General features: G+C 55.7%; 1 protein-coding gene across 2 annotated transcripts; it reads right to left on the minus strand.

The window, feature by feature from the left end:
• Window positions 1-943: 943 nt before the first annotated feature.
• TMEM130 (transmembrane protein 130) lies at window positions 944-26,046 on the minus strand. Of its 2 annotated transcripts, none has more exons than XM_051847787.3 (8): window positions 25,742-26,046; window positions 17,117-17,422; window positions 15,625-15,784; window positions 6,958-7,124; window positions 6,519-6,603; window positions 5,243-5,445; window positions 2,404-2,516; window positions 944-2,162 (listed from the first exon to the last, which is right to left on the minus strand). In XM_051847787.3, the coding sequence occupies exons 1-8, from the start codon at window positions 25,824-25,826 to the stop codon at window positions 1,974-1,976; spliced, it is 1,308 nt and encodes a 435-aa protein (XP_051703747.3). In that variant the 5' UTR covers window positions 25,827-26,046; the 3' UTR covers window positions 944-1,973. The 2 variants fall into 2 exon arrangements, with proteins under 2 accessions (XP_051703747.3, XP_051703748.3); XM_051847788.3 differs by having other exon boundaries at window positions 944-2,126; window positions 25,742-26,042.
• Window positions 26,047-27,874: the final 1,828 nt, after the last annotated feature.

Here is a 27,874-nt window from a genome sequence, read left to right on the forward strand (position 1 = left end):
AAAAAAAGAGCCGTGCTCAAGTCATACAAGCCTGACTTAGCAGGGGTGTGTGTGTGTGTGTGTAAGATGTATTTATTTGAAAGTCAGTGCTACAGAGAAGGAGAGGCAGAGACGTGTTTCATCTGCTGGTTCACTCCCCCACATGGCTACAATGGTCAGGGCTGGGCCAGGCCGAAGCCAGGAGCCAGGAGCTTCTTCGGGGTCTCTCACATGGGTACAGGGGCCCAAGCACTTGGGCCATCTTCCGCCGCTTTCCCAGGCCATTAGCTGGGAGCTGCATTGGCGGTGGAGCAGCCAGGACTCAAACTGGTGCCCCTGTGGGATGCAGGTGCTGCAAAGGCGGCGGCTTTACCAGCTACGCCCTGAAGCCGGCCCCAGGGGTCTGTGTTTCTGTGCCTAACAATAGCCATGGGATCCTACTGGATTCCATCATAGGAGGATGCAATAAAACATCAATTTAAAGAGAAAAGGACAGTGATGCAGGGGTGGGTGAGGCTGGCACCCACCCGCACCTGCATAGGGCTCTGTGAAGCTGTGGCACGCCTGCTGCGTGGGCTGGGTCCCACACGCCCCCCAGCCGAAAAGCTAGGGCCAAACCCTAGAGCCAGATCCTGACAGCCTGAGGCCCTTGGGCTGTGACAGCGCCACCTGGAGGAACAGCCTCCAGGCGGGCTGGGTGCAAGCGAGCTTATGGGAACAGGTGGCAGGGGCAGCTGCCCCCACCCCGGGGTGCTGCTTCCACAGGGAGGAGGCCCCCAGCGCTTGCCTTCCCCCACAGCCTTCCAGGAGCGGCCGACATCCTCGCTCTGATTCCAGACTCCGCCCGGGCTCCCTATCGGGGTTATGGTCCAGCCCCGCCTGACGCGGGGATATCCCACTCTGTCCGCACCCTCCACCCTGCAGCATCCACATGTGACAGAGGATGGGGCCACACGGGTGGTGCCTGGAACACACAAGCTTTATCCAGCAGGAATGGCGGTGGTTCATGAGAGTGACGGCACGGCAGTGTGGGTTCTAGCACAAAATCGGAGAGCAAACGGTGACAGCCACAGAGCCCCGCCCCCGCCATCTTGCCCATCCCTGCCCCGCAGGTGCAGGCTGCACACCGGGACTCAATCCTCACCGCCCTTAGCACCTGCTCTCTCCTCTGCGGGGCCTCCCCCACGCCCCTGGACTCCCCTGCCACCGCCCCGGGGACAGCTGGGAAGGCAGGGCTGCCGCACCCCCCCACCTGCTCCCCTGCCCTGGGATCCAGGTCCCCAGGGACTCCACCTCTCCTTTTCCTCAATGGAAACTGCGTCTCAATTAAACAAGGTGATGTTCACACAGCTCCCTGCACTCGCAAAGTCTCCTCCCGCCCTCCTCTAGCTCCCAGCAAACAGGCAGGGAAGGTGGTGGCCTCCAGAGGCAACTGGGGAGCTGCAGGGACAATGCACGGGGTGGGGGTAGGAGCTGGGCCGGGGGCCCCGAGGCAGGGGACAGGGGACAGGGTCAGACTGCATTGTGTTCCAATTCAGGTGCAAACCAGCAGGTGCCCTGGCAGATACAGAGCGAGACGCCTGTGGGACATGTGTGCGTGCGTGTTGCTGTGTGTGTGTGTGTGTGTGTGTGTGTCTGCACTCATGGGGTGAGCAGTCTTTCCTTATGTATCTACTCCCAACAGCCGATGACCTCTGCTCACAGGCCCCGGGACCTCCGGGCAGACGACAGCCAGGCCAGTATGAGAGGGATGGGTGAGGCGCAGTGGGGCCCAGCGGGCTGGGAACAGGGACAACACCAAGTGGCAGGGTCCTCTGTGGCAGGCGGTGGGCTGAGGGTGACTGAGCAGGGCTTGTGGTACAGATGGGCACATGGTCTGGAGGGGGTGGCAAGCGCTGGCCTGTACAGACAGACGCCCCCCCCCACAACAACGCGTGAACCCCCACCACTCAGGGGCATGCGGCACCCCGCCCGAAACTCTGGGTCGGTGGCGCTCACACGGTGTAAGTTTTGACAGACTTGTAGAGGGGCGGGAGCAGCCCGTGGTTCTCGCGGACGATCTCCAGGTACTCGGACGGGGTCTCCAGCAAGAAGGGCCCGCAGCACATCTGGCAGCAGCACCTGACCCCAGAGGGCGGCTCCGGGTTCTTGTCAGACATGGGGGAAAAGTCAAAATCAGCCACCTATGGTGAACAAAACCCCACGGGTCAATGAGCCGCCCACCACGAGCGCCGTCAGCGGAAGGTGGCCTTATGAGCTCAGCTGCTTGCGGGCACCACGCACACGAGGAGATCAGTCATGGTGCCTTTGGGGCCACATCTCCCCAAGCCCCAGGGCCGTGCTCGAAGGTCAAGACCACCCCCCTCCAGGCATCCTAGCCTGGTCCCCCAGGGACCCTTCCTGAATACCCTACGGAACACCCACCTCCACCATGTCCTTTTGCTGGGTAGCGTTGCGAAGAGTCATGTACATGATGAAGGCCAGCATCACGGTGATCAGCGTGGCGCACGGAAAAGCAAAGACGGCCGGCTGGATGCCTGGGAGGGAGAGACCCGGGAACTAGAACAAGGAGGTGGGGAGCTGGTGCCGAAAGGCTGGTCCTCGGGCACAGTGGTGGGGAACAGAGCAGCCCCTAGCGGTGGTATTTTTCTCTTATGTGTGTGCACCTTGACCAGGCAGCCACAACAGGCAAGCCCAGGGCTCGACACAAAATAAATGAGGAGGTGTGTGGATTTGAAAAGAGAAGCATGTCCACAAGTCGTGGGATGGTCACTTTTTTTTTTTTTTTGACAGGCAGAGTGGACAGTGAGAGAGAGAGACAGAGAGAAAGGTCTTCCTTTTTGCCGTTGGTTCACCCTCCAATGGCCGCCGCGGCCAGCGCGCTGCGGCCAGCGCACCGCGCTGATCCGATGGCAGGAGCCAGGAGCCAGGTGCTTTTCCTGGTCTCCCATGGGGTGCAGGGCCCAAGCACTTGGGCCATCCTCCACTGCACTCCCTGGCCACAGCAGAGGGCTGGCCTGGAAGAGGGGCAACCGGGACAGAATCCGGCGCCCCGACCTGGACTAGAACCCGGTGTGCCGGCGCCGCTAGGCGGAGGATTAGCCTAGTGAGCCGCGGCGCCGGACTGGATGGTCACTTCTAAGAGGGGCAGCTGCACTCCCTGCCCCTGGAGTGTGGGCTGGACTTGGTCAATGGTCAGTTCCCAGCGCAGAGCAGGTGGCAGGAGTGACAGGTTCAAGGCTCAAGTTGAGGCCACACAACACTCACAGGTGCTTCCTACCCATGAGTGCTCTCACTGTGAGAGCACCCCCCCCCCACCGTGAGGGCAGCTCCCACTCCCAGCTCAGCCTCCCTCCCCTGTACCCCAGACTCTTGCTAGGAAGCAGACGGGTGGAGAAGCCAGCACTGGCAGTTAGGTGGTCCTGCGGTCAGTGCCGGTTCTGGACAGGCCACGCGATGTGTCTGCTGGCCCTTGGAGATGCGATACAGTGAGGGGCCTGCATGTGCCTGGTGCCCGGCGGGCGGTGGGGAAATGTGCATTCCTGCTGGATTTAGGGGGTCCCCGGGGCTCAGTGCCAGGGGGTGCTGGAGGCATCAGGGCCCAAGGCCCCCGGTGAGGCCCACACGGCCACCCAGGGCCCAGAATGGGGCACGGAGTCTGCTCAGAGAGGGACTGTGGAGAGTGGGAGGGGACAAGGACAGTGTTGGACACACCTACAGGGCCAACCTGGAGGGCAGGTGCAGCCGGCAGGGTTTAGCATGAGTTCAGGAGCTGCAGGAAGACCTCAGACCCCAGAGGAGAGCCCTGGGCCAACAGCCTGGAAGCCTGGACTTGGGCTCCAGCTGCCAGCCAGTCGTGTTGCCCCCGTGTGCCTTCGTTTACCTTTCTTTTTTTTTTTTTAACTTATTTGACAGGTAGAATTAGACAGTGAGTAAGAGAGACAGAGAGAAAGGTCTTCCTTCCGTTGGTTCACTCCCCAAATGGCTGCTACGGCTGGCACGCTGCGCTGATCTGAAGCCAGGAGCTGGGTGCTTCCTCCTGGTCTCCCACGTGGGTACAGGCACCCAATCACCTGGGCCATCCTCCACTGCACTCCCGGGCCACAGCAGAGAGCTGGACTGGAAGAGGAGCAACTGGGACTAGAACCTGGTGCCCATATGGGATGCTGGCACTGCAGGCGGAGGATTAGCCAAGTGAGCCACAGTGCTGACCCAGTTTACCCTTTTGTAGCATGACAGGAAGAACAGGTTGGGCATCAGAAAGGCCACCCTTAGGGGTCTGGGGTCTGACTTCCTCCTCTGTGTACAGGCATGGTGTTCCGTGTCCTAGAGTTCCCCTGGGAAGTGGAACATCATTCTGCCATCAGCTGACCCAACAACCGTAGGCTGGCAACCAGGCCTGATGATGGACTCGGGGAAGCCCTTCCAAAAGGAGCTGGCTGGGCTCCTCTCACTCCCGGGAGGACACCACAGGCTGGGAGCTGGGCCATGGGGGACGCCAGTTGTCATGGTGGCCAGGCGGGGAACCGTGTGATCAGGGCTCATTGAGGGTGTCTGTCTCAGGGGGATGTGCGTGGTCTCGGGATACATGGAGGAGACGATGCTGGTAACAGAGAGGTGGATTTAGGGTGACTCGGGGGCAGCAGTTCAGCAACAGTGGTGTTGCCCAGATGGTTGGCACAGGAGCTGGTGGTCTGGTGGAATGGTCACAGGATCTGCTGTTACAGCTGAGGGGTTACAGAAGGGGGCAGGGATAGCTGAGGCAATTCTAGCTATTGGGAGTGACGGCAGTACCAGAAGAGTGGTCAGCGATGTGTGTGATCATGGTGGGCATGAGTGGTTTTGGTGTGTGGTGCTGGTGTGGTATTGGCAGAGTTGACAGGTGTGTGGTCATGGTGGGAGTGAGTGGTTGTTGGTGTGTGGTACTGGTGTCCATGGTGCTGTTGGCAGAGTTGATGGGTGTGTGGTCACGGTGGGAGTGAGTGGTTGTTGGTGTGTGGTTCTGGTGTGTATGGCTGTGTTGGCAGGGTTGATGGGTGTGTGGTCATGGTGGGAGTGAGTGGTTGTTGGTGTGTGGTGCTGGTGTGGCATTGGCCTGGCTGAGCTGGTCAGTGCTGGTGGTGGTGGTTGGGGCTGGCTGAGGCTATGGTGCTCTGCCGCTGGGGTTGGCTGGTGCTGACTTTGTCGGGGCTGGTTGACCGGGGCACACTGGTGGTGGAGGTGGTGGCAGGACTGCCAGCTCCTTGCTGCCCGTGTCACTTACTGGAGGGCCACACCTGGATTCTGTGGTACTGGTGCGTCCTGCTGACGACGTTCTCGGCTCGGATGCTGAAGCAGTAGTCCCCTGGGTCCCGGAAGGTGTGGGTCAGGTTGTAAGCTGTGCTGGCCACGGACACAGGGTGGCACTCCCCTTCCTCCAGCGGGAGGCACTGAGGCTTGAGACGCCAGCACACGGTCAGGGGCGGGCTGCGGGCGATGTGGACAGGATTTCAGAAGCAGCTCTCCAAGGAGGATGACCTCGGAGCACGCCCAGGGCAGGCCGGGTGGGCACCAGGCTGTGCTCAGCTGAGTACATCCAGACTACAGAACAACACAGTGATGCGGAAGAGACAGCCCTAGGCCTCAAGGGGATCCCAGGCTGGCAGGGCCAACAAGAATATGCCTGGACTGCCATAATGAGTGCTCACGTGTTGTGCCGTGGAAACCGAGGGGAACAACAAACACATTCCTGACAGGTAAGTCAGGGAAGGCTTCTGGGAGGAGGAGGCATTTGCAAGATGCATAGACTTTTGATGCTGGCACTCAAGAGTATCAGCGCAGCACAAGCACAGGCCCAGAACCGGCATCTGCCAAACCTAAACAGCCTCCCACGCCCCACAGCCTGAGCTCTGATCCCCAAATTGCCATCTCTTTCTCTCCTCTGTGGCCTTGCTTCCTCTCATGTGTGCGGGGGTGGGGCCCACAGCCCGATGCCGGCTGGTCCCTGACCACTGACCTCTACACAGGTGCCCCTGGTTCCGCGATCACTAAAAACCCAGCCGCAAACCTCACTCAGAGCCTGGGCTGGTCCAGCCAAGCAGGTGCACCTGCAACAGGCCCCTGTGTCCACGCCTTCAGGGGCCGTCCCACCCTGCACATAGCCCTTGGAAGCAGGGGCTCTGTGGTGTCCACGCCTGTCTCTCCAGCTTCTAGAATGGCCCCCTCCACCAACCTCTGCTAGCTGCCCTGTATAAGCTAGAGGGTAGCACAGACTTTCTGAGGATGAGCAGGGAAGGGAGAGGGATAGAGAGAGAGGGAGAGAGCTGTATAGGCAAAGGCCAGGGGGCTGGAAAACAGACCCACCCCATCCGTGGACGGCTTTACACAGGAGCCATCCCTTCCCCTGCCTCAATGCCCACCACCCCAACATATCCATGCTCCTGCCCAGGGCACAGTTGTCGTCCCAGGAGCCCCCAGACTTAGGGCTCATTGTGGGATATGGCAGCAGGCTCAGGGCATCTGTTAGAGAGAGAGCAGGCACCACAGGACGGTTCACTCACCTCCCCAGGAAGTTCAAGGTCACTGTCATCTTTTGGAAGGTCTGGATCAGGGTGGGCCCCAGCACTTGGATGCCCCGAAGGGTTTCTGAAAAGGCAGAGAGAACTGCGTCAGGCCAGGCTGGTGGCCTGGGCCACATGACCGCCGCTCAGGGGAGGGTCCAGGGCACCCCCTGGGTCCTGCCCTGCCCCGTCAGCAGCAGGTGTGCAGCCAACTTAGAGGGAGAAGCTTGGAGAAGCAGGCAGAGGCCGACTCACGCTCACTGCCACCGAGCCATGAGCTGTGCCTGGGAGAATACCTCCCCCTCTCCCCCGTCCCGTTAGCAAGCACCAGGAAGCCTTCCATAGCTGCCCAAGTTCTGCTGCCCCCCTGCCCAAGCTGGAGCAAGACTGGGCACGGGTACTCCCTCCCTGGGCCGGGGGCCGGGGGCCCAGGGCCCACCCTGCAGCTTCAGCGAGGCGGAGAAGTCGCCGGTCTTCTGCACGACGCCCGTGGTGGCGTCCGGCTTGGCTTGCTGCCACTCGGCCACCACCTTGAGCTTCACCGTGAAGGTCCCGATGATGGAGTAGTTGTAGTAGACCACAGCGTCTTCAGTCACCATCAGGGTCCTGCGCGGTGACAGAGGGAAGAGGGGAGAAAGATGATGGGAACTTGCTTCCCCTGCCTGTGGCTCGGGTGACTCGTGGGACCTCTTCCACTGAGCGGAGGCTGTACAGACACGCGGGCTAGCAGTCAGCACACCTGTCCCCACAGCAGCAGCCCCAGAGCCAGCCAGGGCCCCAGGACAGCTGGCCCATTTCACAGACGACAAAACTGGCGCCAGGGAGGGCAGGAAAGGTTCTGATATGGATAATGGGTTCCGTGTTCTCCCAGGGGCAGTAGGGACAGCCCGTGGGCCTCAGTCAGGAGCGCACAGCCCAGTTCTCAGCATTGCAGACTGTCAGAATCCCCCAGGGGTTCGTTTGTTAATTTTTACTGATTTGTTATTTATTTGAAAGGCGGAGAGACAGGCAGAGATGCCCACAACAGCTGAAGCTGGGCTAGACTGAAGCCAGGAGTCTGAAACTCTATCCAGGTCTCCCATGTGGGTGGTAGGGACCCAGTGACTTGAGCCATCCTCTGCTGCCCCCCAGGGTGCATGTTAGCAGGAAGCTGGAAGTGGATACAGAGCCAGGACTCGAACCCGGGCACCCTGATGGGGATGTGGATGTGCCAAGGGGCGTCTTCATGGCTGCCCCTCTCTGGGGTTTGCTGTGCCGGCTGCCAATGCTGTCACCTGCGCCGGCACCTGCACGTCCTGGGTCCCACTGGGCCCTCAGTCCCCCGCTGGAGAACCTGGTGAAGTGGCTGCCGGCTGCCGGTGGAAGAGCTGCCCGGGAAGTACGCGGGGCCCAGCCAGGAGTCTGGCAGAGATACAGGAGGCGAGAAGCATCAGTGTTGGCGTGAGGACACACCCGGGCTTGATCTCAGCTCCAGATTCCGTGACTCAGGCCTCACTTCTTGGCCCTCCCTCACAGAGGACGACAGAAATACATCTGGTGCACCACAACCAGCTCCTCCCACCACGTCCCCAAATCTCTCCAAGGAAGTCGAATAGCCGGATGTACGAGGGTGCTTCAAAATGTTCACGGATAATGGAATTAAAGATGTTCTTACGGGGGCCAGCACTGTGGCACAGTAGGTTAATCCTCCACCTGTGGCACCAGCATCCCATATGGGTGCCGGTTGGAGTCCCGGCTGCTCCTCTTCCAGTCCAGCTCTCTGCTGTGGCCTGGGAAAGCAGTAGAAGGTGGCCCGAGTACTTGGGCCCTGCACCTGCGTGGGAGACCTGGAAGAAGCTCCTGGCTTAGGATCGGTGCAGCTCCAGCTATTGTGGCCATTTGGAGAGTGAACCAGTGGATGGAAGACCTTTCTCTCTCTCTCCCTCTCACTGTCTGTAACTCTACCTCTCAAATAAATAAATAAATTTTTTAAAAGAAATGTTTATGTTGGTGCAAAACATGGAAACTCAGGCAGAGTTTTTTCATTAGTTGTATTTTCCAGATTTAATGGAAACCTTTCGTATTCATGTATTTCAAAAATTTTTTGCACCAACTAAATGTACCTTTTAATTCCATTTTCCATGAACTCTTTAAAGTACCCTGATAAACAGATGATTTAATTGTATGAACATTAGCATCTTTGTCATATTCCAAAAAATTACTCAGTTACCCCTACTGGGATGTCAGTGGGTTTGTGCTGGGCTTGCAGAGTTACTGGGGAGAGGGGAAGTGGACAGGTGACGGCCGGCTGTGAGCAGCCTGGGCGTGGGGCGCTCGCCCACCGCCCGAGCTGAGACCTCTCAGTGGCTCTGTGCTTTGCTTCACGCAGAATCGAGAGCGTCTCCAGGCACACGTGTTCCCAGGTTTCTGAGAAACACTGTTTGCTTTATGAGTAGGAGTCCTGCCTCCTGACTTCCTACTGCTGCGTATACAAGCTGTGGACTCTGGGATGGGAGTCAGGCCAGCACGTGGGCCTCCGCCAGGACCTTACCCTAGGAGGCAGTGGTGATGGCTCCTGTAGTGGGGTCCCCGCCGCCCGCGTGAGGGACTTGGTTTGAATTCCCTGTTCCTCCCCAGCCCAGGGCATCGCTGGCACTGGGGGAGTAAACCAGCAGACAGCAGCTCTCTCTCTCTCTCTGTATCTCTCCAGCTCTCTGTCACTCAAGTAAATAAATGAAAATGGAATTAAAAGATACGTTTATTTTTGTGCAAAAATTTTTTTGAAATCATGCCTACCTTTGAATAACACTTTTTTGAGCCATGTTCATTGCGTAGAATAATCGAGATGCTTGCTTTCTTGGTTTGTGTTCTGCAAGACATTCTATCACTCCAGGAGAATTACAGGATTTTTTTTTTTTTTTTGACAGGCAGAGTGGACAGTGAGAGAGAGAGAGAGAAAGGTCTTCCTTTGCTGTTGGTTCACCCTCCAATGGCTGCCACCAGCGCGCTGTGGCCGGCGCACCGCGCTGATCCGATGGCAGGAGCCAGGTGCTTCTCCTGGTCTCCCATGGGTGCAGGGCCCAAGCACTTGGGCCATCCTCCACTGCACTCCCGGGCCACAGCAGAGAGCTGGCCTGGAAGAGGAGTGACCAGGACAGAATCTGGCGCCCTGACCGGGACTAGAACCTGGGGTGCCGGCGCCGCAAGGCGGAGGATTAGCCTATTGAGCCGCGGCGCCGGTCAAGATTTTTAAAATGATTTGTCATTTATTAATTTTCATTTTATTTGAGAGGCAGAGAGATGAACAGATCTTCCATCTGCTGGTTTCCTTCCCAAATGCCTGCAAAAGCCAAGGCGAGGCCAGGCCAAAGCTAGGATGCTGGAGCTCCACCCACGTCCCCCACGTGGGTGGCAGGGACCCAGGCAGATATCTGAGCCACCGTCGGCACGAAGCTGGAGTTGGCAGTGGACGTGGGAGCTGAACCCAGCACTCTGACACAGAACCCCAAGCAGCGTCCTGACCTCTTTGTCAGATGCCTGCCCCAACTTATAGGATCTTTGGAAGTTTAAAACTGGGGCTGTGCACCGAGCTGGCATCCCACACATGCACATGGGTTCGAGTCCTGGCTGTTCCACTTCCAATGCAGCTCCCAGAAGAGGTGTCTGGGAAGGAAGCAGAAGATGGCCCAAGTGCTTGGGTCCCTGTACCCAGGTGGGAGGCCTGAAGGAAGCTCCTGGCTCCTGGCTTCTGCTTTTGCCTGGCCCAGCACTGGCTGTTGTGGCTATTAGGGAGTGAACAGGTGGATGGAAGACTGATTTCTCAGTATCCCCCCCCCCCCCGTAACTCTGCCTTTCTGATAGATAACTTAAAAAAAAAAAAGTATAAAATAACTTTTTAGTAAAATCATCTGGTTCTAGCCCCTTTGTTGAGATAATTATCTTACAATATGTTCTACTTTCAAGTGCATTCTACTAATTTACAATTTCCCAGAAAAGCATGGAGATTTTCAAAAGTATTTGAAATATATTTGTGGTTTTGAAAACTGTATAAAGCATTATAATTTTTAAAAACTGTACAGTGGGCCAGCCCCATGGCTCACTTGGCTAATCCTCCATCTGCAGCACCGGCACCCCAGATTCTAGTCCCGGTTGGGGCTCCGGATTCTGTCCCGGTTGCCCCTCTTCCAGGCCAGCTCTCTGCTGTGGCCTGGGAGTGCAGTGGAGGATGGCCCAAGTGCTTGGGCCCTGCACCCCATGGGAGACCAGGAGAAGCACCTGGCTCCTGGCTTCAGATCAGCACAGTGTGCTGGCCGTAGCGGCCCTTTAGGAGGTGAACCAACAGCAAAGGAAGACCTTTCTCTCTGTCTCTCTCTCTCTCACTGTCTAACTCTGCCTGTCCAAAAAAAAAAAAAAATACTGCTTTGGTAGGGTTTCACTGTTTGCCTGAGAGGCCTTGGGTCATTCTAGTGTTGGCTTTGAATCACATGGTGTCACTTGGCCTGAGCTTAACCACATGGGCAGACTATTATGCTTCATCTATTTAATTTTTAAAGATTTATTTATTTGAGAGGCAGAGTTACAAAAGGCAAGGAAGAGGCAGAGAGAAAGGTCTTCTATCCACTGGTTCACTCTCCAAATGGCTACAATGGCTGGAACTGGACCAGGCTGAAGGCAGGAGCCAAGAGTTTCTTCCACATCTCCCATATGGGTGCAGGGGCCCAAACGCTTGTGCCATCTTCTACTGCTTTCCCAGGTGCATTTGCAGGGAGATGGATTGGAAGTGGAGCAGCGAGGACTTGAACTGGTGCCCATATGGGATGCCGGCACTGCAGGTGGCGGCTTAACCCACTACACCACAGGGCCAGCCCTCAATCATGCTTTATGGATTCCCAGATGTACACGCTGAAGCCCTAAGCCCCAGCATGACTGTGTCTGGAGTTAGACCCTTAAAGAGGTGTTCAGGCGTCAGTGAAGTCGTGGGGTGGAGTCTTAGTCCAACAGATTTGCATCCTTTTAAGAGGAAGACACACCAACCACACCCCCCACGCCTTCCTTCTCCCTCTCCCTGCCCCTGCCCTGGCACAGGGGAAAGGCTCTGAAGGGACACCACGAGAGGACAGCCAGCCACAAGTCCGCAGGGAGCCATCACCAAACAACAACCCTGGCGGCTCCCAGAGCTTGGGCTTCCAGAATCACGAGCAAACAACGTGCTTTGTTCCACCCGGCCCGTGCTGTCTCATTACGGTGGGACAGCAGACTACCGCAAGCCCCACGAAGACACTGAACACGGAGCCTCCGCTGAGCTGCCCGTTGTCTGTGGTGCTGTCACACGGGGATGCTGGGAGAGTGACTTCGGGTTTTGTATCTGTATCCTTCCACTGTCCTAAACGTTCGCCCCAGCGGTTAAGATGCTTCACGTCCACATCCCAGTGCCTGGGTTGGATCCCCTGCCCTGGCTCCCAACTCCCGTGTCCTGCTATTGCAGCCCCTGGGAGACAGTGGTGATGGCTGCCAGTAATGGACTCCTGTCACTCACAGGGGAGACCTGGATGGAGTTCCGGGCTACTGGCTTCGGCCCCTGGCCTGGGGCCATTGCTGCGGGTGGGCAGTTGTGTGTGTGTGTGTGTGTGTGTGTGTGTGTGTGTGAATCAGCAGATAGGAGCTTTCTCCCTGTCTCTGAGGCTTTCTCTGCCTCTCAAATAAATTGTTTAAAAATAAATAAGCCCTTGCCGGCACCGCGGCTCACTAGGCTAATCCTCCACCTGCAACACCGGCACCCCGGGTTCTAGTCCCGGTTGGAGCGCCGGATTCTGTCCCGGTTGCCCCTCTTCCAGGCCAGCTCTCTGCTGTGGTCCAGGAAGGAAGTGGAGGATGGCCCAGGTCCTTGGGCCCTGCACCTGCATGGGAGACCAAGAGGATGCGCCTGGCTCCTGGCTTCAGATCGGCGCAGTGTGCCGGCTGCAAAGCACCGGGCGTAGCGGCCACTTTGGGGGTGAACCAATGGAAAAAGGAAGACCTTTGTCTCTCTCTCTCTCTCTCTCTCACTGTCTAACTCTGCCTGTCAAAAAAAAAAAAAAAAAAAAAAAGCCCTAACTGTGAGTATAACAACTTCTGGTGAGTTCTAGAAAGTTCTCAGGCCAGTAGCTGACCCTCAGTGTGTTCTTGACAACGCACCACTAGTGGGCTTGCAGCTGGGGTCCAAGGCGGGGCTCCGTCTAACAGAGCAAGTGGCCAGACCTCAGAAGATGTCAGAGGGTCGGGCGGCCTTGGGGCTGGGCCCTCCAGCTTCATTTTTCCTTGTTTACGTCGTAACAGAGAAGGACAGTACCTACATTCTCCGTTCTGGAACATTCTGACGTTTTAAGTTCCAGAATGCAGTCATTCTTTATTTTTTCTAAAAATTCAATGCAATATTTTGTTTTTAGGCCTAAGAGTATGTATGAGTTTGATTACATATATATTTATTTTATGAAAAATCTTCTTGTCATTACGTTAATCCTCTTTAAAATAGCAAAGTCTATGGATATTAAAATCTCTGATGACACATGGTTAATTTCATTTTTCTCTTTTTCCCCCATGTCTCTGAGTAATTTTCCCATCGGGCTCTCTTTCTGTGTTTTGATGCCAATATTCCAAATGTACCTTTTTTTTTTTTTTTTGACAGGCAGAGTGGACAGTGAGAGAGAGAGAGAGACAGAGAGAAAGGTCTTCCTTTGCCATTGGTTCACCCTCCAATGGCCGCCGCGGCCAGCACGCTGCGGCCGGCGCACGGTGCTGATCCGATGGCAGGAGCCAGGTGCTTCTCCTGGTCTCTCATGTGGGTGCAGGGCCCAAGGACTTGGGCCATCCTCCACTGCACTTCTTGGTCACAGCAGAGAGCTGGCCTGGAAGAGGGGCAACCGGCACAGAATCCGGCGCCCCGACCGGGACTGGAACCTGGTGTGCCGGCACCGCAGGCGGAGGATTAGCCTAGTGAGCTGTGGCGCCGGCCCCCAAATGTATCTTTTACATCAAAAGGAACCCTCTTTGTAGTACTTCTATCTCAAATTCTGCTTTTCAGATGTGGACATTGCTACCATTGCTTTTTTTTTTTTTTCTTTATATTTCACATTTACAAGCTAATATCTATTGACTTAAATTTGTTCCCCTTTTCCACAGACTTTTTAAAAAATATTTATTTTATTCTAAAGGCAGAGTTACAGAGAGGGGGAGAGACAGAGACTAAGAGCTCTTTCATCCGCTGGTTCACTTCCCCAAAAGGCCACAATGACCAGAGCTGGACCAATCCAAAGCCAGGGGATTCTTCTACATCTTCCACATAGGTGCAGGGGCCCAAGCACTTGGGTCATCCTCTGCTGGTTTCCCAGGCCATTAGCAGGGAGCTGGATTGGAAGTGGAGCAGCTGGGACTCGAACCGGCGCACATGTGGGATGCCGATGCTGCAGGCGGAGGCTTTACCTGCTACACCACAGTGCCCAGTAGATTTTTTTTTCCAAAGGAGACAAAAATCCAAGTTTGGAATAGCTCCTAACTTTCATCTCTAAATTTTGAAAACCTTTTATGTAAAATAAGAACTTTAAGTAATGTGCCTGCTTTCTCCCCATTCTATATAAAGGAGGAAACCAGATATGAAAGGAAAGTGCAGGAGAAAATTAACAAAATCTCATTATTCAATTTCCACGACACAGAATGGGCCCACTATGCAGAGAACCATGTAAGCCAGAGAGGTTTTTGTAAGGAGTAAAATGAGCAGGCTTGCATCTGGCACAGGGAACACTCTGCTTCCCATCGGAGAAGAACTTGTTAGCCACCCAGGGATTGGGACAACAGTTGAAGGGTACAGGGACCAAATCTGGCCCACCACTTGTAACTGTAAATAAAGTTTTATCGACACACAGCTATTCTCATTTCTTTACCTATTGTTCACGGCTGCCTTCAGGTACAATGGCAACATATTGAGACTCCAAGTCTCCTTTGGCCCTTGGGGCATTCAAAGAAACATTTGCAGGGGCCAGTGCTGTGGCATAGCGGGTTAAGCCTTCACCTGCAATGCCGGCATCCCACATGGGTGCAGGTTCAAGCCTCGGTTGCTCCACTTCCGATCCAGCTCTCTGCTGTGGCCTAGGAAAGCAGTAGAAGATGACCCAAGTCCTTGGGCCCCTGCACCCACATGGGAGACCCAAAAGAAGCTCCTGGCTCCTGGCTTTGGATCAGCACAGCTCTGGCTGTTGCAACCATTTGGGGAGAGAACCAGCAGATGCAAGACCTTTCTCTCTGACTCTCCCTTTCTCTGTCTGTAACTCTACTTCTCAAATAAATAAATAAAATCTTTGTAACAACAACAACAAAAAAAAATTGCAGAGCCCTAGGCTGGCTAACTGGATAGAACACCAAGAGATTCCCTGGCATCCACTGACAGAAAGCGATGGCAGCCCTAATTGTGAGTGACAATTCTATACCAACTTGTTGAGTCATGCGGATGTTATTAACCCGTCTTTCATAATGGGACAAGGGCTCCCTAAGGTGCCGTGCACCCACACCTGCTTACCTGTAATATGGGGTTAATGGCGTTACCTATCAGGCTGAGTGTGAGGATCAGGCCACATCGCGTGTTTAACGTCCACGTACAGGAAGTGCACTCTGCTGCTGGGCGGGGGGGGGGGGGTTAGGCTCTCTGAAAGAGGGGAGACCAGCGTCTCCCCGTAGAACAAGGGAAGCAGGTACAACAGGAAGTTTCTCAGGCCTGCGGGCCAGTTCCCAAGCCCATCACGACGGGTGCAGAGCCTCTGCCGGCTGCGTGGACTGAGCAGCCTCACTGTGGACAGTGTGGCGTGGCCCAGCCTGGCGCCCGATCCCCTCCCGTGCCGCCTCCTGCAGCCCGGCTTTTTCCAGCACCTGGGTTCCACCTGCACCTGCGTGGGCTGCTGGGCACCCTTCGAAGTCAAATGGGAAAACTGCCCACCGTGGCCTTCCTGAAGGGGCTGCTGTGGGTGCCGGTGGCCTCCTTTACGTGGCTATGACGACCTCCCAGGCAGGGGCAGCGATGGTCGGATGCTCCCAGGGACCCCGGGCCGGCCACAGAGGGCAGGCCAGAGCCGAGCGGGGCACCTCGGGGGCCAGGACATACCCGTCTCCGAAGTCCCAGCTGTAGAGGAACGAGGCGTTCTTGAAGAAGTCGCTGGGGTCGTGGAGCAAGAAGGCGACTTTGAGGACCATCTTGGTGAGGTAGGAGCTGGGCCAGGGCAGGGAGCTGTTCTGGGTCACCACGAGGGTCCCCACCAGAGAATCTGGGAGAGACAGGGAAGGGTGAGTCCATGGAGGCACAGGGACCTGGCGGGCGGTGTCCAGCTCATGGTCCCTGCCACAGGAATGCAGGTGGACAGAGTGGGCGTCACAGGCATGGCTTTTGCTCCTGCCCCCCACTTCCACCAGGATCCTGAACCTCCGACCAGAAGGAAATGTGCAGGCGTTGGAGGGAACTTTGGGGAAACAGTTAAAAATGTTTCTGAGCCCACAAAAATGAGCAGCTGTACTGGCTGCATCTCCACACCCGGCCCAGTGGGTCGCGCCAGGCCACTGTCCGGTGTCTCCGTCTCTAAGACAAAAACACTAAATGCTGATTTTTTTTTTCTTCCCCACAAAAGCCGGAAGTAAGGCACGCTCTACAGAGCTCATATGGCAATGCTCAGAAGTAGGGTAATAAAAAAAGACCCTAGTACCACTCAAACACTGCCTCTGGCACTGTGAGGGACTGGCATTCACATGTGTTTAATGCACACATACGTTAAACACAGTGATAGCATTTATGATACAAGTCTGTGCTTCGATTTTTTAATACGTAATTTCACAAGCACGCGCATTGACCCCTGACATTGCAAAGTCCTGTGTCATTGTTATCACGAGTTGTACAGATTCTTTCAATATAGTTAACCAGTCGCCTCGTGGCTACATACTTGGCTCGTTTGTATTTTCTTTTGCTATTGTAAACACCATTGCAATGCACACCTTCGTGCATCAAGCATTACCCAGATACAGGTTTGCTTCCTGACAATAAATTCTTCCTTAGGCTGTCAGCTCCAAAAAGCAGGAGCACAGAGAGTCCCCTTGGAATAAGACAGAGAGGTAGAGGATGGGTGGATGGGTGGATAGATAGACAGATAGAAAGATAGAAGACAGATAGAGATAGAAAATAGATGATAGAAGGTGGATATAAGTAGGTGGAAGATAGCTATATGTGATGGAAGACACATAGACCACAGATGATAGGAGATACAGGTAATAGATACAGAAGATAGGTATGGATAGAAGACAGAAAACAGATACATATAGACCTAGATAGACAATAGAAAGAAGACATGATGGTAGCCAGGGAAGAGACGGGGAGATGGCTGAATGAGTGCTTGGACCAAAGACCAGCGTAACTCATGACCGGCACGGCACACGGATCGCCTGCTCTCCGTGGGGCTGCCATCATCGTGTCCACATCAGCACAACCCCGTTGCCATGGGAATTTGCATTTCCTGATTCTTAGCTCAGCTGACCACAGAGGAGGACCCTGAGGGCAAATTAGCAAACAGGAAATGACCCTTCCCCGCCTCCCCCCGCTGCCCCGCTGGCACCTGTGATGGTGAGGACGGTGAAGCTCCGGGCCACAGGCGGGCACATCCAGCAGTCGGTGGCGGTGACCCACACGGACACGGGGAAGTCGCCAGGCAGGTTGCCCAGCACGCGGATGGTGGAGGTGAGCTCCTTCTCCGTCTTGCTGGTGAGCACCAACGGGCTGTGGATCCAGTGGAAGCGGTACAGGTGGGTGTCTGGGGGCATGGCCAGGCTGCCGTTGTCCTTGGCCACCAGGCTGGCCGAGACGGTCACCTCTGCTCCCGTGGTGGCTGGGCCGTCGGTGGTGAGATTGAGTTCATACGGACCTAGGAGTCCAGAAACACAAGACTGTGTTTTAGGAGGGGGCGTAGCAGGGAGTCCCAGGGCCACCTCTGATCCCATTTCACAGGTGGGGAGGCTGAGACTTAGGCAACTCAAGGGTCATGAGGTTAATTTACCGTCAAACCGAGATTCAAGCCTGCCCCCAAATGACAGCCCCTTCCCAGTGTCCCCAAGTCGTGTTTCCTGCGACACCAGCCAAGCAAAGACTTACAGACCATGTGTGTGGCTCAGGCCAGACCAGACTCATGCCTCAGCCTAGGAAAATGACTTCTAGTCTCTAGAGGGGCCACCCGGCTGGACACCTGCTATTAAGAAATTGCCACTAAGGGGCCGGCACTGTGGCACAGTAGGTTGATCATCCGCCTGCAGTGCCTGCATCCTATACGGGTGCCAATTCGAGACCCAGCTGCTCCATTTCTGATCCAGCTCCCTGCTGTGGCCTGGGAAAGCAGTGGAAGATGACCCAAGTCCTTGGGCTCCTGCACCCGCGTGGGAGACCCGGAAGAAGCTCCTGGCTCCTGGCTTCGGATCGGCTCAGCTCTGGCCGTTGTGGCCATTTGGGGAGTGAAAGAGCAGATGGAAGACCTCTCTCTCTGTCTCTTCCTCTCTCTGTCTGTAAATCCACCTTTCAAAATAAATAAATAAAACCCTTGTAAAAAAAAAAATTGCCATCACCACTCACTCACTCTGTGGCACTGGGCTATGCACATCAAAGCCTAAGTCTGAGAGATGAAGTGGAATGAAGACATGGCATTAATTCTTCCTCAACTACTGCAGGCAGGTATTTTATCATATACACAAGATTTTATTTATCTTTTTGAGATTTATTTATTTGAAAGGCAGAATTACAGAGAGAGCGAGAGATCTTCCACCTGCTGATTCACTCCAACGGCTGGAGCTGAGCTAGGCTGAAGTCAGGAGCCAGGAACCTCGTCTGGGTCTCCCATGTGGGTACAGGGGCCCAAGCACTTGGGCCATCCTCTGCTGCTTTCCCAGGCCACAGCAGAGAGCTGGATGGGAAGTGGAGCAGCCGGGTCTCAAACCGGCGCCCATATGGGATGCTGGTGTTAAAGGCAGCAGCTTTACCCACTATGCCACAGCGCCAGGCCCTAAACAAGATCTTAAACGAAGGTTTGCTTCCTTCAAAACAGACCCTGTTAGGGCCTGAAGGTGTCCCCTCTCTAGTGCAGGGGCCGGCTATTTCTCCCTTGTCTCATTCCCAAGTCCTTCAAGTGAGAGGTTGCATGTTGGCACTGGTCACTGTGGTAGCCACGAGCCACATGTGGCTCTGTGAGTTCCCGTTAGAGTGAAACACGACTGAAAGCCCAGCTTCTCTGTCACACTAGCCTCATCTCAAGAGGTCAAGGGCAGCACTAATGGCCACCCTGGTGCTGGTCACCTCTGGGATTCCTGCCAGGGCCAACCCTGGAACTAGGGGATTCTAGCTAGGATAAGCCCACAGCTCTTACAGGGAGCCTGTGCAGCGTACTGTAGGGTGCTGGCAGACAGCAGGGCCTTGGCATGTAGAATGGAGGCCAGGTAAGGGGTTCTTAAAATAACATGCCCAATTGGGCTGGCACTGTGGCATAGCGGGTAAAGCCACCACTTGCTGCGCCGGCATCCCATATGGGCACCGGTTCGAGTCCCGGCTGCTCCACTTCCGATCCAGCTCTCTGCTATGGCCTGGGATAGCAGTAGAAGATGGCCTGAGTCCTTGGGCCCCTGCACCCACGCGGAAGACTCGGAAGAAGCTCCTGGCTCCCGGTTTCTGGCTTCGGGTCAGCCTAGTTCTGACCATTGTGGCCATCTAGTCTCTGTTTCTGTCTCTGTCTCTGTCTCTGTCTCTGCCTCCGCTCTCTGTAACTCTGCCTTTCAAATAAAAATAAATAAAAAAAAAAAAAACCAAAAAACAAACAAACAAAAAATGCGTGCTGGGGCCGATGTCATGGTGCAGGGTGTGAGGCCGCCACTTACTATGCTGGCATCACATATGATGGGCACTGGTTCAAGCACTGCTCTGCTTCCTTTCCAGCTCCTGCTAATGCACCTGGGAAAGCAGCAGATGGTGGCCCAAGTACCTGGGCCACCCACATGGGAGACCCAGGTGGAGGGCCTGGCTCCTAGCTTGCGTATGGCACAGACCTGGCTGCTGTGGCCATTTGCAGAATGAACCAGCAGATGGAAGATCTCTCTCTCTCTCTGTCTTTCTTATTTCTCTGCCTTTCAAGTAAGTAAATCTTTTAAAAACAAATAAATAGCTGGCGCTGCGGCTCACTAGGCTAATCCTCTGCCTTGCGGTGCCGGCACACCAGGTTCTAGTCCCGGTCGGGGCGCCGGATTCTGTCCCGGTTGCCCCTCTTCCAGGAGAGCTCTCTGCTGTGGCCCGGGAGTGCAGTGGAGGATGGCCCAAGTGCTTGGGCCCTGCACCCCATGGGAGACCAGGGGAAGCACCTGGCTCCTGGCTTTGGATCAGTGAGATGTGCCGGTCGCAGTGCGCCGGCCGTGGCAGCCATTGGAGGGTGAACCAACAGCAAAAAAGGAAGACCTTTCTCTCTGTCTCTCTCACTGTCCACTCTGCCTGTCAAACAAAACAAAACAAAACAAAACAAAAAACAAAAACAAACAAACAAACAAACAAAAAAACACAGATACTGATGCCGGATCTGTATGGTTTTTTTTTTTTTTTTTTTTTTTTTTTTTTTTTTTTTTTGACAGGCAGAGTGGACAGTGAGAGAGAGAGACAGAGAGAAAGGTCTTCCTTTGCCGTTGGTTCACCCTCCAATGGCCGCCGCGGCCGGCGTGCTGCGGCCGGCACACCGCGCTGATCCGATGGCAGGAGCCAGGAGCCAGGTGCTTTTCCTGGTTTCCCATGGGGTGCAGGGCCCAAGCACCTGGGCCATCCTCCACTGCACTCCCTGGCCACAGCAGAGAGCTGGCCTGGAAGAGGGGCAACCGGGACAGAATCCGGCACCCCAACCGGGACTAGAACCCGGTGTGCCAGCGCCGCTAGGCGGAGGATTTGCCTAGTGAGCCGCGGCGCCGGCCTCTGTATGGGTTTATATATATATATATATATATATATATATATATATATCTAAGATTATATATTTCACTTTTGTGTCATGGGCACTTTCCCAAGTCCTTATTCTTCAAGTATCTTAGATAGTGGCATAAGTTGTTATCATATAACAAGGTAAGATTTTAAAAATAAATTCATTGGGATTGGCTTTGTGGTATCGCGGGAAAAGCCATCTGAGACGCTGGCATCCCAAATGGGCACTGGTTTGTATCCCAGCTGCTCCACTTCCAATCCAGTTCTCTGGGCCCCTGCCACCTATGTGGGAGACCCAGATGAAGCTCCTGGCTTCAGCCTGGCACATCCCTGGCTGTTGTAGCCATTTGAGGAGTGACGCAGTGGAGGGAAGACCTCTGTCTCTCCCTCTCTCTCTGTAGCTCTTTCAAATAATTCTTTAAAAAAAAAGTTTATTTCCATTATAATAGCAACACAAAGGGTCTTTAAAAAGTCTGTGGAAATATTTATTATGAAAAAAACTGCATGGACTTCAAATTTTTTGCACCAAAATAAACCTTTTTTTTTTTTTTTAAAGATTTTATTTATTTGAGAGGTAGAGTTACCAAGAGTGGCAGAAGCAGAGAGAGAGGTCTTCCACCTGCTGGTTCACTCCCCAGACGGCCTCAATGGAGCTGAGTCTGTTGAAGTCAGGAGCCAGGAGCTTCTTCCAGGTCTCCCACGTGGGTGCAGGGGCCCAAGCACTTGGGCCATCTTCCACTGCTTTCCCAGGCCACAGCAGAGAGCTGGATCGGAAGTGGAGCAGCAGGGACTTAAACCAGCACCCATATGGGATTCTGGTGCCATAGACGGAGGCTTAGCCCACTATGCCACAGCGTCAGCCTCTAAACCTATCTTTTTAAAAAGATTTATTTTTTATTTATTTGAAAGCCAGAGTGCTGATTCATTCCACAGATGTCCAGGGCTGGTCCAGGCTGAAGCCAGGAGCCAGGTTCTCCATCCTTGTCTCCCACGGGGTGGCAGGGGCCCAAGCACTTGGGCCATCTTCTGCTATTTTCCCAGGTGCATTAGCAGGGAGCTGGATCAGAAGCAGAGCAGTTGGGACTCGAACTGGCACTCTGATATGGGATACCTGCATTGCCAGTGGCCGGCTAACCTGCTGCGCCACAATACCAGCCCCAAAATTTATCTATTTTTAAAAAATTTTTTTATTTATTACTTGAAAGAGTTGCAGAGAGAGGGGGAGAGAGAGAGAGAGAGAGAGAGAGAGAGAGAGAGAAAGGTCTTCCATTTGCTGGTTCGCTCCCTAGATGGCTGCAAAGACCAGAGCTGCGCTGATTAGGAGCCAGGAGCTTCTTCCTGGTCTTCCACGGGGGTGCAGGGGCCCAAGCACTTGGCCTCCTTCTGCTTTCCTAGTCCATCAGCAGGGACCTGGATCAGAAGTGGAGCAGCCAGGACTTGAACCGGCGTCCATATGGGATGCTGGCACCACAGGCAGATGCTTAACCTACTGTGCTACAGCACCGGCCCCCAAAATTATCTTTTAATTTCATTTTCCTACAAATGTTTTTGAAGTTTCCTTTGACGGATGCATAAAGAATATCAGAACAGTCTCATGGACCCACCTCCCAAAGGCAACAGTTGTCAAATCATTCACATTTTAGCCATCATCATACCCTGCACGCAATTATTTAAGATTTATTCATTTATTTGAAAGTCAGAGTTACACAGAGAAGGAGAGGCAGAGAGAGAGAGAGAGAGAGAGAGAGAGAGAGAGGTCTCCCATCCCCTGGTTTACTCCCCAGTTGGTCACAACAGCTGGGGCTGCGACGATCCAAAGCCAGGAGCCAGGAGCTTCTTCTTGGTCTCTCATACGGGTGCAGGGTCCCAAGGACTTGAGCCATCCTCCACTGGTTTCCCAGGCCATAGCAGAGAGCTGGATCGGAAGGGGAGCAGCCGGGTCTCTAACTGGTGCCCATACGGGATGCTGGCACTGCAGGCAGTGGCTTTACCCGCTACGCCACAGTACTGGCTCCACATTTTTTTAAAGATTTGTTTTTATTTGAAGGTCAGAGTTACAGAGACAGAGAGGGTTTCCATCCACTGGCTAAAACAGCTGGGACTGAGCCAGGCTGAAGCCAAGAGCCTGACGCTCCAACTGGGTCTTCCAGGTGAGTAGCAAAAGCCCAAGAACTTGGGCCATCTTCTGCTGCTTTCCCAGGCCATAGCAGGGAGCAGGAGGCGGAGCAGCCTGGACTCAAGCCGGAGCCCGTATGGGATGCCGGCACTGCAGATGGCGGCTTTACCCACTGCACCACAACGCCAGCCCCACAGGTGCCTCTCAAAAGCAGACGGAACCCAGGGCCGGATCCTCCTCCTGAGCTCTGGCCCTGGCACCACCCAGCATAGAAAATACCACTCACAGGCAACTGCACTTAAATTACTCCAATGTGTTGGCTTAAATGACAGTTTCTCAGTCACACGGGCCACAAGTCAAGGGTGAACAGCTAGGCAGGGCACACGCATGGCCCCCAGACCTGCTGCAGAGTGCTGGTCTAATCTTTCCAGATGCTTCCTTGTCTCTCTCTAAGGATCAGTCCCCAGGCCTTTGCCATTTAGCACCTCCCATCAGGACTAATTTCTCTCTTCCCTGGTACCACTAACATTGTCGGAGGCCGGTCTGCAACCTGTCTGGATTCCTGCTCCACACTCAGGCTGGGCCCCGGCCTCTAGTGCAGCCCACTCCTAAGCACCCCAACAACAGCCTTCCTACATGGTCAGTCTGATCTGGACCAGCCTAGGGTGAGGTTCAGGCCACTTTAACACCATAGGCTCTGCCCTTCCTGCCTCAGGGCCTTTGCACGTGCTGTCCCAGCATGCCCTTCTCCACCTGCTGGTCCCTGGGTAGCACCTCTTCCAGGTAACCTTCCCCCTCCCCCTCAGCCAACATTTCCTCATCTCCCCCACGGCACCAAGACCTCCTTAAGAGCAGCAGTCCCTGTGGCCAACAGGTCTGCAGTCTTACTGCTCAGAGGCACCTGGCCAGGAGCTTATCCACGTACTCAGGTGCTACTGACCAAGCCCCTCCCCTGTGCCCTGTCCCCAGAGGTGCAAGGGGCAGGGCCAGAAGCCCAGGACAGATCCCTGCCCTGAGACTGGGAGGTGGGCGAGTCTGTCCTCAACTGTGCCTCTGTGGTGTCACAGCAACATCTCTTGTTCCCTTAGGGACCCAGGCTCCAGCCATTCCTCCTGCCCATGTCACCCGTGCCCTGTTCAGAATCTCTTTCCTTCAGGGACATTTAATCATAGTCACTTGAGTCAAGGTGCCAAGGGCTGGCCACTTCCAGAGAAAGGTAGGCAGGGAGTGAGGGACAGAGTCTTAACCCCATGCATTGCCACATCTCCGGCACTGCGATGGTGGCTTCTCCTCGGGACCCTGAGGCCAGCAGGAACCTCCCGGCCTGGCCGCGGTCCCTGGGGCAGAGCCCTGTTTCCTCTCCCCCTTGTCAGGTAGGCAGCATCTAGCCAGGCTGTAGAGATGAGGGGCCACCTCCTCTCTCTGCTCCCAGCACCCTCCCATCCCTCCGCCCCCAGCCAAGGAGCGTGGGCAGGAGCGAGGCTGGCAGGTGGCAGGGATGTGTGGCTATGGCTAATGGCCATCCAGCATGCGCAGCGAGATGGGCGCCTGTCAGCTCGCGGCAGACCTGTTGCCAAGGGAATGGAAGCAGGAGGGCGGCCGGCTGGGGGAGGGGAGGGGAGGGGCAGCAGCCACAGCCTCCAGGCAGCTCAGGGAGCCTGCTACAAACCCAGCTACCAGGAGGCTTTTCTCCCTGCTGCTCTTAAAAAGCAGGTGCTTCATGGGCACTGGGCGGCGCTGCTGCTCAGGGCTCTTGGATGTGTCCAGGGCAGCAGGGCTGCCCCAGGCTGTGAAAGTTTTGCTAAAATGTGGCTGAAGGAACCAAGTGCTGAGCCTGGCTGCTCCACCCAAGCAAATCCATCTTCCCGGGCCCTGGTGCGGCCAAGGCAAGGCCTGGGGATGTGTGCGTTGGGGGGTGGGCAGGAAGAGGACTCCCCCAAGCCTGGCCCTGGAAGAAACTCCTGCCTACCAGGCCCCCAGGGCTTCCACGCTGACCAACAATACAGCTTTTGTGGGGTGCTGAATGTTCTAGAAAACGGCTGTACCAGTTCTTGGGCACCATATGTAGATGGCCCACAGCCACCTCAATGAGCCAATGGTGCAGTGTGTGGACTGGGGATGCAAAGCCCTGGTGCCCGATGCAGCCATGCATGCAGACCCTCTTGGGGTGCGGGTGGGGGGCGCTGGAAGAGGCTTTCTCCACTCAACGGTGCAACCTGCCTGCCTGGGAACCCAGGTCTTTCCAAGAACCAATCCCCTGTTCTTTTCCTCTTGGCCTTTCCGATTTAGTTTTTCAAAGTAGGACAATACCACTTTCTGGACACCTATGGAGGAGAGACCCCTCCCATTTGTACAGAAGTGCCCGAGCCAGCCAGCGAGGGCAGAGGGGGCTCAGTTCACCAATTGCATTCCTTCCCAGATGTAGGTTTTTATGGTGCCTGGGGCTTGCCTTGCACAAATACGCATCAGGATCCCCTCCTCTCTCCACCTCTCTTTGATGGGATGGGGAGGGCGGGCAGCCAGGGAAGGCCGCTAGTTGCTGTGGGACTCGCGCAGCCATCCGCGTGTAGACCCGACCCTCGAACGCGCTCCAACGTGAGTCCCTTCCTTGGTCCCAAGACAGGCAAAAAGACCGGAAGGGAGGTGGGCGCTCGGAGGAACCTGGCAAATGGGGTCCATTTTGAAAAGCACTTGGGGAGGAAATAGTAGATGGGCCTCCTGGCTTTAAACTCGCAGCCCCCCACGGCGCACCCCCCAAAAGGCCCCCACGACTAAGACCAAAAGCTCTCCAAAAACACGACATTGTTGCACAAAAATACTACTCAGCAGGGCGACCTGTCTGCGCTTCCCGGGGCGGGGGTGGGGAGGAGGTGGGCTGGGGCGTCATGGCCGGCCTGGGCACGCTCTCCCTCAGGGACCCAATGTCCCCCAAGCGATCAGGAGGGGCGCGCCGCCCACCCCGCGCGCTTCCCGGGGCAGGGTCCGCGGGGCCTGGAAACGGGACCCCCGGGGAGTCCTCTCAAGCGCCGGGAGGGAGGCAGGGGGCGTCGCGGCGGCCTCCGGGGACGCGGGAGGCGCGCGCAGGGCGCTCGGCGCCGGCTGCGCAGCCCAGGCCCGGCCCGCACATCGCCTTACCTGCGGCCACCGTCGCCGGCGCCGAGGGCAGGAGGCAGGCGAGCCAGAGCAGGCGGCCGAGGCGCGACCACACGGCTGGGGCCATGGCGGGGCTCAGAGCCAGCCGGAGGAGCGCGGCGGCGGCGGCGGCGGCTGCGGCTCTTGCGCGGGGAGGTGCGGGCGCCAAGCGCGCTCGTCCTCGCCCGGGGCCGCGGTGTCGCTGCGCGTCGCCGCCGCCGCCGCCGTCCGCACCTTGCCGCGCGACCCCGGCCCACGTCAGCCTGTCCGCCAAGCCGCGCCCCCTCCCCGTGTCCCTGCCAGAGCTCCGCGTCCCCGTCTTTCCCGCCCACGTCCGCACAGGCCGGGTCTGACTCAGCGTCTCCAGGGGCGCGCGCAGGGCCCGTGGGGGACTGTCTGCACGCTGCACGCTTGGAGATGCCTCTCTCAGAGTGCCCCTGGGTGCCAGGCGCTGAGCAAAAGGCCCACGAACGCCTGGAAGCCCTGCAGACCTTGGGCCTCGAGCGCACAGGCGTGGGAGTCTGGGGTCTTGCCCCCGCTTACCCACCCCCTGCACCTGCTGTGAAATGGGGCTTGTGCTCACACATGGCCACTTCGTTGTCACGAGGGTCAGACACCACCATGAAGGGGGACCTGTCGCTCTTTGGTGTCAGCATGCGCCACCAAGGCTAGCCTCTTAGCTGGCCTGGCCCTGCCGGGTTAAACCCTAGGCGACCTTAGCCTGTATCCTGGTCTCAGCTGGGCCTCTGCACGGCTGAATTCCTGGGCAAGGGATGGTCCCATTGCCCAGAGGGTCTGGGGGGGCTTCTTCTGCCTGGTGGGCACCAGTGGACCACAAGCAGGTCCACCTGACCTGCTAAGGGCATGGCTCCTGTCTCTGGGACAGCGGTGGGCTCCCCTGAGGGTGGCCCCCCACTGCTTTCTCGTGGCAATGGAGAGGAAACAGAGTTGAATGAGCCCCTTAGGGGGCTGGCCAGATGTCACCCCTCCTCCCCATCTTCCACCACAGTGGTGAGGAATAGCAGGCCTAGGAGTTGGACACTTTGTTTCCCTCGGAGTGTTACTCGGCCTTGGAAAAGCCACTTTCCTCTCTCTGCCTCACCTCCCCTTTTTCCTTTAGCATGAGGCTCATATGTGTGAATCCAAGCCCCAGCAGGTTCCGGCAAAGACCACCAGGGGACAGTGCTCAGTATGCAGCCGGCGTGAGCTTGTGTTGGTTGTCTCTGTGGGGTGTGGAGAGCTTTGCCTGTGTGTCTGGCGTTTAATGTGCCCGAGAAGAAATTAAAAGGGTCAGTTACAGAGTTTCAAATAGTCAAGTGCTTTATCTGAAGGCCGATTGGTAGTGGTTGGTGCACTGGGTTAATCCCCCTTCCACAGCCGGCATCCCATAGGAGCCGCAGCTGGAGTCCCGGCTTCTCTGCTCTCCATCCAGCTTCCTGCTAATGCACCGAGTACCTGGGCCCCTGCCACCCACGTGGGAGACCCTAATGGAGCTCCAGGCTCCTGGCTTTGGCCAGGACCGATCCTGGCCATTGCTGCCATTTGGGAAGTGAACCCGCAAATGGAAGATCTCTCTTTCTCCTCTCCTCTATAACTGTTCCTTTCAAATAAATAAATAAATCCCTATTTAAAAAAAGAAATATAATTCAAGCCATGGATATAACTTTTTAAAGTTCCTTTTGGCCACATTTGAAAAAAAGAAGCAGGTGAGATCAATTATAATGCTCTAGTAGGCTCAAGATATTCAAAATTCCATTTCAGCATATGATGAATATGCAAGTGATCGGTAAGAGCTTTCCCCTCTCTCCACAAGACGTCGTGGGAGCATCCGGTGCAGGGCTGTTCACTCATGCTTGGGGGTGTTGTGGCATAGTAGGCAAAGCCCCTTCCTGCAGTGCCGCCGTCCCATAAGGGCACAGGTTCGAGTCCCGGCTGCTCCACCTTCGATCCAGCTCCTGGCTAATGGCCTTGAAAGAGCAGTGAAAAATGACCCAAGTGTTTGGGTCCCTGCTACTCATTTGGGAGACCTGGATGAAGCTCCTGGCTCCTAGCTTGGGCCTGGCACAATGCTGGCTGTTGCAATCATCTGGGGGAGTGAACCAGCGGATGAACAATCTCTCTGTCTCTCCTTTTTCT

This window comes from Oryctolagus cuniculus, chromosome 19 (assembly GCF_051225735.1).
Source record: "Oryctolagus cuniculus isolate XC-2025 breed Fujian yellow rabbit chromosome 19, ASM5122573v1, whole genome shotgun sequence".
NCBI lineage: Eukaryota > Metazoa > Chordata > Mammalia > Lagomorpha > Leporidae > Oryctolagus > Oryctolagus cuniculus.

What these genes read in the sequence shown, in the direction of transcription:
- TMEM130 (XM_051847787.3), bottom strand. Translation starts at nt 25,826, where the DNA reads ATGGCCCCAGCCGTGTGGTCGCGCCTCGGCCGCCTGCTCTGGCTCGCC. An exon ending in AGCTGGGACTTCGGAGACGG is followed by an intron (nt 7,125 to 15,624) that starts GTATGTCCTGGC and finishes GTCACCGCGCAG; the next exon opens with GACCCTGATGGTGACTGAAG. An exon ending in ACCTTGAACTTCCTGGGGAG is followed by an intron (nt 5,446 to 6,518) that starts GTGAGTGAACCG and finishes CATCGCCCGCAG; the next exon opens with CCCGCCCCTGACCGTGTGCT.